Source organism: Emydura macquarii, unplaced genomic scaffold, assembly GCF_026122565.2.
Source record: "Emydura macquarii macquarii isolate MOO-44397 ecotype Brisbane River unplaced genomic scaffold, CSIRO-AGI_Emac_v2 contig_2473, whole genome shotgun sequence".
Classification (NCBI taxonomy): Eukaryota; Metazoa; Chordata; order Testudines; family Chelidae; genus Emydura; species Emydura macquarii.
This window is the reverse complement of record NW_027132610.1, coordinates 5,933,003-5,945,885: the sequence shown is the minus strand read 5'-3', so window position 1 is coordinate 5,945,885 and position 12,883 is coordinate 5,933,003. Positions and strand designations below refer to the sequence as shown.

The window sequence follows — 12,883 nt, the reverse complement described above, 5'->3', positions numbered from 1 at the left end:
TTTGTTTTTCTAGAAATGATGTGAAGAATGGGATATTGAAGAATTCAGACATTTGTCAATTTGTTTTGCAAACACAGTAGTTATGTTTCTTACTCAGTTTTGAAAGACTTCTTGATTTTTTTTTTTTATATATGCAAAGGATAACTTGATATTTACATAGACAAAAAATTAAGTCATCCATGTTTTGTTGCAAGATTGGGCTGAATCAACTTACTATAACACTGTAATTGCACTACAACGTTTATTTTCTTGGTAGCAAACTTGATTAAAGAGAAAGCACGTGGCTCAGTTTCAGCAATGAAAGTACACTTCGCTTAGCTTTCTAAATAAAAGCAGGAAAAAATGTAAAAGGCCAAAAGTGGTCCTGTTCTAATTTGAACACAAAAGTACTTACAGTGAGGTTCATAGGGAGGAGGAGGATCTCCACAAGGAACACACTCCATGTCTTGAAAGCCACCAAGCTTTGTCTTCCTGTAAAATCTAGAAGATAAAAGAAGAGCTTGTAAAGATTAGTTATTATTTTTGTTACAGTCGTATCTAGAAGGTCCTACATTATTCTTGGCACTGTACAAACATATAGTAAGAGACGGTCCCTGTCCTGAAGAGATTACAATCTAAATAGAAAAGACAAAGTGTGGGAGAGAAAACAGAAGCAGAAAGGTGAAGTGACTTGCCCAAGGTCACACTGAAGGTCAGCGGCATAGCTAGGCATGGAAACCAGGTCTTCTGAATCTGCATCCACTGCACTAGCCATTGGACCATGACTCCTCTCTCTCTCAGAATAATATCTAAATTACTAGGTACAGTTAGTAGATTTAAAATAAATTTAGGAAAATTTTTGACCTTCTAGTCCAAATAAGTTATTCACATAAGAAATAAAAACTTGTGGAGAGCAAATATATTTAGAGCTCAATGTAATATTTTCTATAGAGACGTAATAAGCTTATATGATATAGAATTCTATTATATCCATACTTTAAAAATAAATGTGAACATTTTCTAGTTAGAACTGTAAAGCATTCCCTGGCTCAGAGTTGGAGGACTGCTTACAATATGGCTAGTTTATATAATTATGTAGAATGATATCTGAAAAGTATTAAAAAAATCTTAATATGCTACTCAGCAAAACCTTCAGAAAAGCAAGATGATTCTCTCAAATACAATTCTGTTGTGAACTGTACAAGAAGTGAACTAAGGGAATATTTATGTTATAAAACTCACCAAAGAATGTATATGAACTAGCCAAATCACCCTATGAACCATGTTCCATCCTCACTCCATTTCTAGTCAGTTTTGTGCTCTCATCACTCGTATCATATTTAAATTTTAGACTGTAAGCCTTTTGGGGCAAGGACCTGTCTATTTCTTTATGAGACACTTAGCAAATCTGTGGACCTGGTACAAATAAAACATGATAAATCTACAGCTTGAATCTGTCACCCATATTAAAGCTTATTCACTAACAAGCTAAGTAAAGCAAGAGTAGGCAATACACAGAGTTGAAACACAGAGTGTGAGGAGTTAGTCAGATGGCTGAGGTCAGCAAACAACAGAGGTGGGCTATAAGGAGGAGCAAGTGAACAACAAAAAAATAAAGAAAAAACCCTTGAACGAACAAACCAATAAACCACCCCCCCAAAAATATAAAACACAAACACCATGCCCCAAGCAGAGATTTGACCCTGAAAAGAGAGAAGAACGAGAGACTCTATGAACTTTGCAATTGATTTTATGAACAAAGCGCTCAGATGCTATGGTGATGGGCAGCAGATTAGAATCTTAAAACAGATAACGAGAAGCAGCGGAGGGAAAATAGGAACTTCCTAACATGCTTTTGAGATGTAGACTTTAAAATAACCTGTGCCAGAGTAGAATAGCCTACAATACCTCACCGACTTATTTAGTTTTGTTTCAAGCCTTGTACTAAATTTAAATCATGCAGAATGTGATTTCTTCAAGGCAGCTCCCTGGATTAAATATTTACTTTGATGTGACTAGTACACACTTATGATCTATCTAAAATAACAAAAAGTACTGATTGTACTGACGCCAAGTTGGTGATAATGTGACTGTCTATGAATCAGACATTTTTTAACATTTAAAAAACCCATCATCAATACACTCATTAAAATAAAATACATCAACAGCTCAACAAACTAATTTGGTGCTCTAATGATATGAACAGAGGAAGCACTGGATAGAAAAGAAGAATGTTAAAAGCCAGTATACAACTGCAATACAGACTATTGTTGAGATGCAAAACTTAATTCTCCTTAACCAATAGAGTAAACCAGTGGTTTCCAACCTGCAGACTGATCAGCACATGGCTGCAGCCAATGTGACATCCTTAGGGACATACAGGTAGTACTGGATGAGGCCCACAATAGGTTGAGAACCACTGGAGTAAACCATTTGGCTGGTTATACTTTGCATAGTCTTTAAATTAGTCGTGTTTTATTGTGCTTAATTTCTATCTTTCTCTTTATTTTCTCTCTTGAATAATTATGTAGATGATATTATGTAGATGAACTGGAATTGCTGTTATTTAGGCATCCCTGAGTGTTCCTAAAGGAAGAAAACTCTCTTCTGATTTCAGAGGAGACAGAATAAGGATTCAGGTAAAAGTCTAAGCACTCTCTCAAAGGCAAGGATAGCCTATGTCCAAAAGGTACCTAAAAACTGGCTGTGGTCTGTACGGGTATGTGTGAAAGCCTAACTAGGAGCCTGTTAGTGATGGAATAAAATCCATGACTCATGGTTCAGACAATCATCGGAATTCCTATACAATTTCCAAGAAGGAATATAATGGTGCCTTAATCATTAGCAATTATTTAATATGATAGTGCCAAGGTTCACCAATCATTGAAATGGGTCCCAATGCACTAGATACTGTAAAAACAAATCACAAAACCAGCCCCTGCTACAGAGATCTTACAATCAATCTAATTTTATAGATGCGTGAGAGAGATTGATGGTGTGGGATGAAGAAGAGGAGATAAACTTAGTAAGTCTGCGAAATAACCATAAGTCTTAGTTTGCCACTTGCCTAGTTAAAATGAGATTCTCAACATGGATGCATGTTGATTAATTGATCTGTTCATTTATTTGACCAGTCATCACTGAATTTTGTCCAAATCCCCTAATGTTCAACAGTTGACAACCACCGAGATCACTCTCACTGAGTTCACCAACTTACTGTGGGAATAAGAAGGATTGAGCACAAGCCATCACCACCAATTCTGAGTTAAAAAATATTAAATAAGAATAATTAAGGATGGGCAGTGGCTCTGTGGTGGGGGGTGGGAAACAAACAAATACTCTGGCCAATGTTGAAGAAAGTAAAATCACGTTTATAAATAATTAGTCTTTTAGACCCAATGGTAGCTATGGAATGAATCTGTACACCATAAGAAATAGCACTCTAATCCTGCAAAGACTTATACATGCACTCAACTTTACACACTGAGTAACTACATTGATTTCAATGGAACTATTCACAGTGGGTAAACCTGCATGTGTAAACAAGTCTTTGCAGGATCAGGGCCTAAATGATTAACTTTCTGAGCTGCTATTTAAAAATGAACACTTATAATTTATCAAACCTCACTCGAGACACTGCCTCAAGTGGTACTATATTGAGGAGAGGGGAAATCAGGCACTAGATGTGTAAGTAACTATGCCCCCAGTCCAACTCATTGAAGTTACCAGGATTCTTTCAACTGATTTCAAAGGACCAGGTCTTATAAGCATAATTCAATCTCTCACTATTGTAGCCATTATTCTTCAATACTTCCTCATTTTTTCATTCTTTGCTGCATTATGCCTCATGTAGACTGAAAACTCCTTGGGGCAGGGAAACTGTAGCTTTATTACTCTGTAAACCACCATGCATATGTATGGTGCTATACATATATATAGTAAGTTTTATTCCCTCTTCGTAAGATTTTCAAATGGGTACTCTAGCTGAGTAACACAACTTATTCAAATCCTATACAAATCCTATTTCTAGAGGCTATGGGAATTAGAACTAAAAATGGGTATCAACTTTCTATCAGGATGAGAAAATATCAAGTCTAGTTCTTTCTTACTTACATTAAATCATTCCAGGTAATTCAAAGTACACTGTATAAATGATATCAATATCAGTTTGGTTATACATGTTCCTAGGACCAAATTATGACTTCAGTTGTGGATAACATCCCATTCAAAGTAAAGAACACAGCATGCACACTGAGCACAGAATTTAGCTCTATTACCAAATCTTAGGATGTAAAATATCTGATGATTAAACATATTTAATATTTTTCAGAAGAAAATATATTCAGAAATATAACAGTGATAATGAGAAGTGTAAGGTTTAATCATGGATTCATAGAAGATTAGGGTTGGAAGGGACCTCAGGAAGTCATCTAGTTCAGCCCCTTACCCAGAGCAGGACCAACCCCAACTAAATCATCCCAACCAGGGCTATGTCAAGCCGCACCTTAAAAACCTCTCAGAATGGAGATTCCACCACTTCCCTAGGTAACCATTCCAATGCTTCACCACCCTCCTAGTAAAAAAGTTTTTCCTAATATCCAACCTAGACTTCCCCCACTGCAACTTGAGACCATTGCTCTTAGTTCTGTCACTTATTACCAGTGAGAACAGCGTAGCTCCATCCTCTTTGGAACCCCCTTCAGGTACTAGAAGGCTGCTATCAAATCCCTCTCATTCTGCTCTTCTGCAGACTAAACAAACCTAGTTCCCTCAGCCTTTCCTCATTAGTCATGTGCTCCAGCCCCCTAATCATTTTCGTTGCCCTTTGCTGGACTCTTTCCAATTTGTCCACATCCTTTCTGTAGTGGGGGGCTCAAAACTGGACACAATACTCAAAATGAGGCCTCATCAGTGCCGAATAGAGGGGAATAATCACTTCCCTCGATCTGATGGCAATGCTCCTACTAATGCAGCCCAATATGCTGTTAGCCTTCTTGGCAAGGCTCATTGTTGACTCATATCCAGCTTCTTGTCCACTGTAACCCCCGAGTCCTTTTCTGCCGAACTGCTGCCTAGCCAGTCAGTTCCCAGTCTGTAGCAGTGCATGGGATAATCCACGAGTAAAGTTTCTAGATTAAAGAGGCTTCATCAGAATTTAGAAAATATTTTGACTTCAGTGTTAGGGTGATAACACATATATAATCTTTTTAAAATTTTAAATTGGTTTGGAATGGTAAGGGGAAAAAGTCAAATTGGAACTTATTTCCAGTTTGGAAATGTCTAATCAGATGCTGAGTTCTTTAATAAATAACCCACCAATAATAAAACAAGGTTACTTACCAGTAACTAATGTTCTTCGAGATGTGTTGCTCATGTCCATTCCATTATAGGTGTGTGCATGCCTCCGTTCAGGGTTACCTGGAACTTTTTTCCCCTTAACAGATCCTGTAGGGCTGGCTCCGGCGCCCACTGGAGCCCCACGTACATCCACGGTATATGAGGCGCTGCTGGCCCTACGCCCCCTCAATCCCTTCTTTCTGCCAGCTCTGGCAGCAGTGACAGGGGATGGGTTGTGGAATGGACATAAGCAACACATCTCAAAGAACATCAGTTACTGGTAAGTAACCTTGTTTTCTTCTTTGAGTGCTTGCTCATGTCCATTTCACTATAGGTGACTAACAAGCAATAACTTTGGAGCTGGGTAGGCGTTACCGGTGAGCTGCCCTCAGCACCGCTCTGCTGAATCCCATGCCCTCTCTTGCCTGCTGGACGATGGCGTCGTGGGACGTGAAGGTATGCGACAATGACCAGGTGGCAGCTTTGCAGATGTCCTGCAGGGGCACTCTCTCCAGCAAGGCTGTAGATGAGGCTTGAGTTCTGGTTGAGTGCGCTGTGATGGTTCCCAGGAGCGGCACCTGCGCCTGCTCATAGCAGAACTTGATGCATGATGTAATCCATGAAGAAATGCGCTGGGTGGAGACAGGTGAGTCTTTCATCTGGTCGGCCACTGCGATGAAGGGCTGTGTCGATTTCCGGAACGGCTTTGTATGCTCGATGTAGAAGGCCAGGGCTTGTCTCACATCCAGCGAATGCCATCTCCTCTTTTCCTCCGAACCGTGAGGTTTGGGGAAAAACACGGGGAGAAAAATATCTTGGTTACAATGAAATTGGGAAACCACCTTGGGTAGGAAGGCCGGATGTGGCCTCAGCTGGACCCTATCCTTATAGAATACTGTATAAGGGGGCTCCAAGGTCAAGGCCCTAATCTCGGAAACCCACCTGGCTGAGGTAATGACCACCAGGAAGGCTACCTTCCATTAAAGCAGGAGCAGAGGGCATGAAGCTATGGGTTCGAAGGGGGGCTCCGTGAGTCTCAAGAGGACCAGGTTGAGATCCCAGGGAGGCACTGGGTCACGGACCTGCGGATAAAGTCTCTCCACCCCTTGACGAACCTGACTGACATGGGATGGGAGAACAGCGATCTCCCCTGTAGCGGCTGATGGAAGGCCGAAATGGTCACCAGGTGAACCTTCAAGGAGGCCAGCACCAGACCCTGGAGCTTTAGCTGGAGCAGGTACTCCAGGATCTCCTGTATAGGCGAGAGGCTGGGCAGAATACCTCAGGACTCCGCTCAACAGGTAAACCGCCTCCACTTAGCCTAATACACGACCTGTGTGGACGGTTTCCTGCTGCCGAGCAGACGTGCTGGAACTGCATCAAGCAGGCTCTCTCTCCCTCCATCAGTCAAAGAGCCCCCAGGCTGTAAAATGCAGGGAGTCCAGGTCCGGATGCAACAGGCGACCATGGTCCTGGGATACAAGGTCATGCTGCCTCGGGAGATCCAAGGGTGGGGCGATCAAACCAGTGCTGAACCAGTGCAGTTTTGGCCAGGCCGGAGCGATGAGTATAACGTTTGCCCTGTCCCTCTTTCTTTTCAGCAGGACCTTGGGTAGGAGTGGAATGGGTGGGAATAGGTATACGAGGGCCCCCGTCCAGTCCATGAGGAATGCGTCGGAAATCAACCTAGTCTTGTGACCCCAGAGCGAGCAGAACCTCGGACACTTTGTGTTCCAGGCCGACGCAAATAGGTCCAGTTGGGGAAAGCCCCATTTTTGGAAGATCATAGCCACCACCTCTGGGTGCAACGACCAGTCGTGGCGGGGTAGAAATGACCTGCTGAGGTGATCCATCTCATCGTTCCTTACTCTTGGGAGGTGAGAGGCAGTCAAGTGGAAATCGTGCTTCACGACAAAGTCCCACAGATCGCTTCCTCGTAGAGGGCTGAGGAGTGCGCTCCCCCCTGCCTGTTTATGTAAAACACGGCTGCGGTGTTGTCCATCAGCACCTGCACCACTCTGCCTGTCAAGAATTGGAGGAGCACCTTGCACGCTAGGCGAATGGCCCTCAGCTCCTTCACGTTAATGTGCAGGAGCTCTCCTCCCCCGACCAGAGCCCCTGAGTGTCTAGGTTGGCGCTGATGTGGGCTCCCCATCCTACGTCAGACATGTCAGAAATTAGGATGACCAATGGGACCAGTTCCCTGAACGGAACACCCTTCATCACTGGCCTGGAAGTCTGCCACCAGTTTAGGGAGGCTAAGACGGGCAGGGGAACTGTGACCACCCGGTCCAATGGGTGTCTGCTTGGCATATATACCGAGGCCAACCACGCCTGAAGTGGTCTGAGCCTCAGGCAAGCTAGTGTCACTACGTACGTGTAGGCCACCATATGGCCTAACAGCTGTAGGCAGTGCCTGGCTGTTGTTGTGGGGCATCAGTGCAGCGGGGAGATGATATAGACCATCACCTTGAAACGTGGCTGAGGAAGGAAAGCTCTTGCCTGGGAAGCGTCCAGGATGGCCCCAATGAATTCTATGCGTTGCACTGGGGTTAATGTGGATTTTTGCTTGTTTATGAGCAGTCCCAGCCTGCTGCACATGGAGCAAGTGAGGGTCACGTTCTCCTGCACTTGGGACCTGGACCTGCCCCTAATCAGCCAATCGTCTAGGTAAGGAAAAATTTGCACACCCTTTCGTCTCAGGTGGGCAGCCACTACTGCCATGCACGTGGTGAACACCCTTGGAGCCGAAGATAGGCCAAAGGGTAGGGCTGAAAAATTGGTAGTGGGAGCCAGCCACCGTGAAATGGAGAAAATGCCCGTGGCTGAGAGGATAGACACATGGAAGTATGCGTCATTGAGGTCGAGGGTGGCATACCAGTCTTCTAGATCCAGGGAAGGGATTATGGAGGCTAGGGAGACCATGTGAAACCTGAGTCTAATATGGGACTCAGACCCCCCTTCGCCTTGGGGATGAGGAAGTACCTCAAATAGAACCCTTTCCCCCTTGAGGGACCATTTTCACCGCTCCTATGTTGAGGAGGGTGTCCACCTGCTGCAAGAGGAGTTGCTCATGAGAGGGGTCCCTGAAGAGGGACTGAGAAGGAGGGTTGTTTGGGAGGGGTAGATGTAAACTGTAGGGCATAGTCACCTGAGACTATCCCAAGGACCCAACAGTCCAAAGTGATATTTGCCCATCCGGGATAGAAGGGCCTTAACCTGTTTAGGAAAAGGTGGGGTGGATCCAGGAGAGCAGTCGAGGTGCCACCCTCGGGCGCACCATCAATATTGTCTCCTTTGGTTGCCTGACCTCCTGGGGGGGCCCTGCTGGGGAGCTAAGGACGAGCTGGAGGGCTGATTTCTCCTTCTAAACCCCCTATTCCTATCCCTATTCCTATAGGGTTGAAAAGGCCTGGGTGGAGGCCTTGGCTGCTGTTGTGCCTGGGGCTGTGACTGATGCCTAGAAAAATGGGGCGTGTACAGGCCCAGGGAGCGAAGCGTGGCCCTGGAATCCTTCAGACCATGCAACTTCACATCAGTCTGGTCGGAGACCCCTTTGATGGGTCGGCCCTGAATAGACTGCTGCACCTCCTGGGACAGGCCCGAGGATTGCAGCCACAAGCACCTTCTCATACAGATGGCGGAGGCTATGGCCCTGCCTGCCAAATTAGTAGAGTCACAGGACGTCTGGAGCACTGCCCTAGCTATCGTGGTTCCTTCCTTCATGATGGTGCTAATGTCTGCAGCCTGGTCCTGGGGCAGGGCCTCAGTGAACCGCCTGAGGGAGTCCTACAGGTTGAAATTATATCTACCAAGGGGGCCTGATGGTTGGCAATCCTGAACTGCAGACTTGCTGTGGAATAAATCTTTCTCCCAAACAAGTCCAGCTTCTTATTGTGTTTGTTCTTGGGAGTGGATCCTGGCTGACCTTGTCTGTCTCGCTGGTTGGCTGCATCTACCACCAGGGTTCCCAGGGCGGGCTGAGTGAACAAATACTCAAACCCTTCAGCTGGGACAAAATATTTTTTCTCTGCCTCCCTTGATGTAGGGGCGACCGAGGAAGGGATTTGCCACAGGGCCTTTACAATCTTAAGAACCCTTTCGTGGACTGGGAGGGCCACTCTCGCTGGGGCAGCCGCCGACAGCACATTAAAGAGGCTACCTTTGGCCTCTTCTAACTCCTTCACCTCCAGCCCCAAGTTGGAGGCCACTTTCTTGAGGAGCTCCAAGTGCACCCTAAAATCCTTCAGTGGCGCCGAGTGGTCCTGGGAGGCTGCCTCGTCTGGTGAGGAGGAAGAGAACTGCCGAGGTACGTCCTGCGGATGGCCCTCTCCTGGTCAAGGGTTGTACCAGTTGAGGGTCCCTCCATGGGGTCCGACTCCTCATCCGACGTGTGGTGTCTATGGGCCTTCTCCTGTGCCGGAGGCACGGACTGCACCCCCGATGCCATAATGGATTGGGGCCCTGGCCCCATCTGGATACCCCATGGGGCCCAATAAGGTCATTGTTGCAGCCATTGACCCTTGGGCCAACCCAGGGCTGATTGCGCCACAGGCTGCGACGCTTTGTGGAGGCGTTGGCTCTCCCGACGACTGTCCCCCCGGGAGACCCTGAGTCACTGGACCGGTGGTGCCGTGTACATCCTTGGTCTCGGGCACCCTTCCGTGCTGGGGACCGCACTCTCGACATCTCTGACCTGGAGGACGATGAGGACTGCCTCCGTCACCATGAGCGGTGCTGACGAACGGAGGTGCGCTCTGAAGAGCTAGAGGTACTGGAGCATCGTCTCGGTACCGATGATTTCCGCTGCCGTTTGCCTTGTGGCCCTGCAGACACCTTTGGTGACCGAAGTCAGCACCGCTCTGAACTCCTCAGTGCTGAGCCGGACTCCGGTGACCGGGTTCCACATTGTGGACTGCGCAGTGCCGGGTCCTCTGATGGCGACCGGGTTCTGTGCTGTCTCGGTGCAGGCGAACTCCTCGGTGCTGGGTCCTCCGATGGCGACGAGTTCTGCGCCATCCAGGTACGGGCGCTCAGTGCCAGAGATCTGGAGCGGGAGCTGTCCGAGTGCCACCTGGCAGACCTCGACCGGTGCCGCCTCCTGGCATGCGCTGCCTCTGGTGCCGGGGATCGATGTCGGTGCTGAGAGGGAGACTCCACGTCCTGTGCCGGAGCAAGTCGGCTCGACGACACCGACCTGGAGCGACTGTTGGGGGAGTGGCTCTGATCTACCCTCAGAGACCATCTGGTAGGAGATCTTCCTCCCTGTACCGGGGATCTCCACTGCCATTCTGGAGGACCCAATGTGGGTTTCCCCCAGAACACCAGCCTCTTCTCCCTCGGCGGAAGGGGGGGCAGAGGTGGTGTTGGCAAGGCCAAAAAGTCTCTTGCTGCCTGAAAAGTCTCTGGTGTCGACAGCGTCGGCAGGGGCACTCCCCCACTCCCAGGAGTCTGGGGAGGCTCCCTGACTGGAGATGCAGGCACCAGAGAAGACTTGATGGGCCGGGTCCCAAGCATCGCCATACTTGACTCTGCCCATACCAACGGTGCAGGGAAGTGTCCGCGCTCCGCACGCTGCTTCTTCCTCTTCGATGCCAGCAATGTTGCCTGGTGCCAAGTTGAGGCCGGTGCTAGCGGTGTGCTCTGTACCGAGGTCACGCTTGGTGCTGAGGTGGAGCAGGCCGGCTCGGACGCTGGGTGGAGTGCTGCCTCCATCAACAGGGCTTTCAACCAGATTTCTCGGTTCTTTTGAGTCCTCGGTTTAAAAGCCCTGCAGATCTTACACTTCTCTTTTCTGTGTGCTTCCCCCAAGCACTTAAGGCAGCGGTCGTGGGGGTCGCTGAGTGGGAAGGCCTTCCCGGAGGAGGCACACGGCTTGAATCCCAGTGACCGGGGCATAGCTCGGCCGCTCGAAGTCCCTGCAGGGATTTGCCTTATCTTTAACTACTCTTAACAACATTTAACAACTACTTAACTAACTAAAACTAACTTAGAAAAACAAACAAGTCCAATAAGAGGAATAGTACTTGCTAAGAGCAAGGCTAGTTCCAGCAACTGTCACGGGCAGAAAGAAGGAACTGAGGGGGCATAGGGCCAGGAGTACCTCATATACCGCAGCATGTGCGCGGGGCTCCAGGGAGCACCGGAGCCGGCCCTACAGGATCTGCTAAGGGGGAAAAATGTTCCGGGTAACTGTGCATGGAGGCATGCACATACCTATAGTGGAATGGACATGAGCAAGCACTTGAAGAAGAAAAATAATACTTAACATTTTATAGCACTTTATGTATTCAAAGTACTGTACAGACATTGATAAGCTACTTCTCACATTATTCCTGTGAGGTAGGTGGGTAAGTATTATTATCCCCATCTTACAAGTGGGAAAACAAATAGCTAAGTGAAGTGATTTGTTCAGGGCCATACAGTAATTTGTTGATAGAGACAGAATTAGCACTCTGGACTTTTTGCCCTCAATTATATACTCATTTCTCCAGACCACACAAACAAGAAAATGATAATGCAAATTGTTTTAAATTTTGTTTTTCAAGTTTCATCCACAGAAATTGACTCACCCTGGTAAGCAGTCTCCACATACTGCATTGCTGGTGGCAGAACAGTTGGCCTTCTGAAATCGGTTAACTATTGCACAGTCCAGACAAGGTTTGCACTTCTGAAAGCCCCAGTCCTCTTTGAATCTGTTTAGCCTGCATGTCAAGCACTGTGCATCCTCCCCATATCCAAATCCGCATTCCTGCAGGGATTAACAAGCAATAGCAAACTATTCAAACGTTGAATGTGTGAATAAGGAGAGACTGCTGGGATAAAATGATGACCGAGTGTAATTATTACTGAGAGTTGGTCTTTCTAGAGACAAAAGCCATCTTTTCAGCAAGTCCAAATGTGTCTTCCACTGCTAATAATCTCCCTTACTTCTATAAGTAATACTGAGTCATCCACTTTATTCGAGAAACCACTGAGCATTTGAATGATAAAAGGGCTTCAGGGACTCCAACTGCTTCATTACTAGCGGTTTATGGTAGAATTATTGAGCTGTCTGTTTTTTAATTAAACTAGTCATGTGAATGTGCAGAACCTGAGATGAGTGCCGTATTTGGGCACTTATTCATTTACAAAAACAGCAAAGGAAGACTTTGATATTAAGTTCATAGCTAAGGTGAACAAAGTTAATTGCTGAAGAGAGCAGACAGATCTTCAAAGGTTTAAATGCTTTGTTACGAAATACAACATAGAACTGGTTAATGACCAACCGAGAACAAGGGCTTGAAATGTTGATTATACACTAAGAATTTTAATAATTTAACTATCTTCTATTTAACCAACAGTTTCCAACACAGTCCTTAGATTGCTGGAGAAGCTGCAATACTTCTGTGAATGAGGAGAAGGTGATGACATTTAATAAATATGAATATTGCAAGAGCTGGTCACTTATCCAAACAACTGATTTGTGCAAAGAAAATAGTTTTTAATTTCCACAATTTTTGAGAGGGTAGGGATACAACAATAAAGATGATATGGAAATGTATGATATGGCAGAAGTAGAAAAAGT

The 12,883-nt window shown here is 46.2% G+C and overlaps 1 protein-coding gene across 3 annotated transcripts in view; it reads right to left on the bottom strand.

Annotated features, from left to right (window-relative positions):
* Positions 1-12,883, bottom strand: part of TNFRSF19 (TNF receptor superfamily member 19) — a 114,897-nt gene that overhangs the window by 57,331 nt on the left and 44,683 nt on the right. For all 3 annotated transcript variants that reach the window (XM_067562876.1, XM_067562877.1, XM_067562875.1), the window contains 2 exons: positions 11,889-12,067; positions 395-480 (listed from right to left, as the gene is read on the bottom strand). In XM_067562876.1, the coding sequence (XP_067418977.1) occupies positions 395-480; positions 11,889-12,067 (265 nt within the window). The remainder of the gene's footprint in view (positions 1-394; positions 481-11,888; positions 12,068-12,883) is intronic.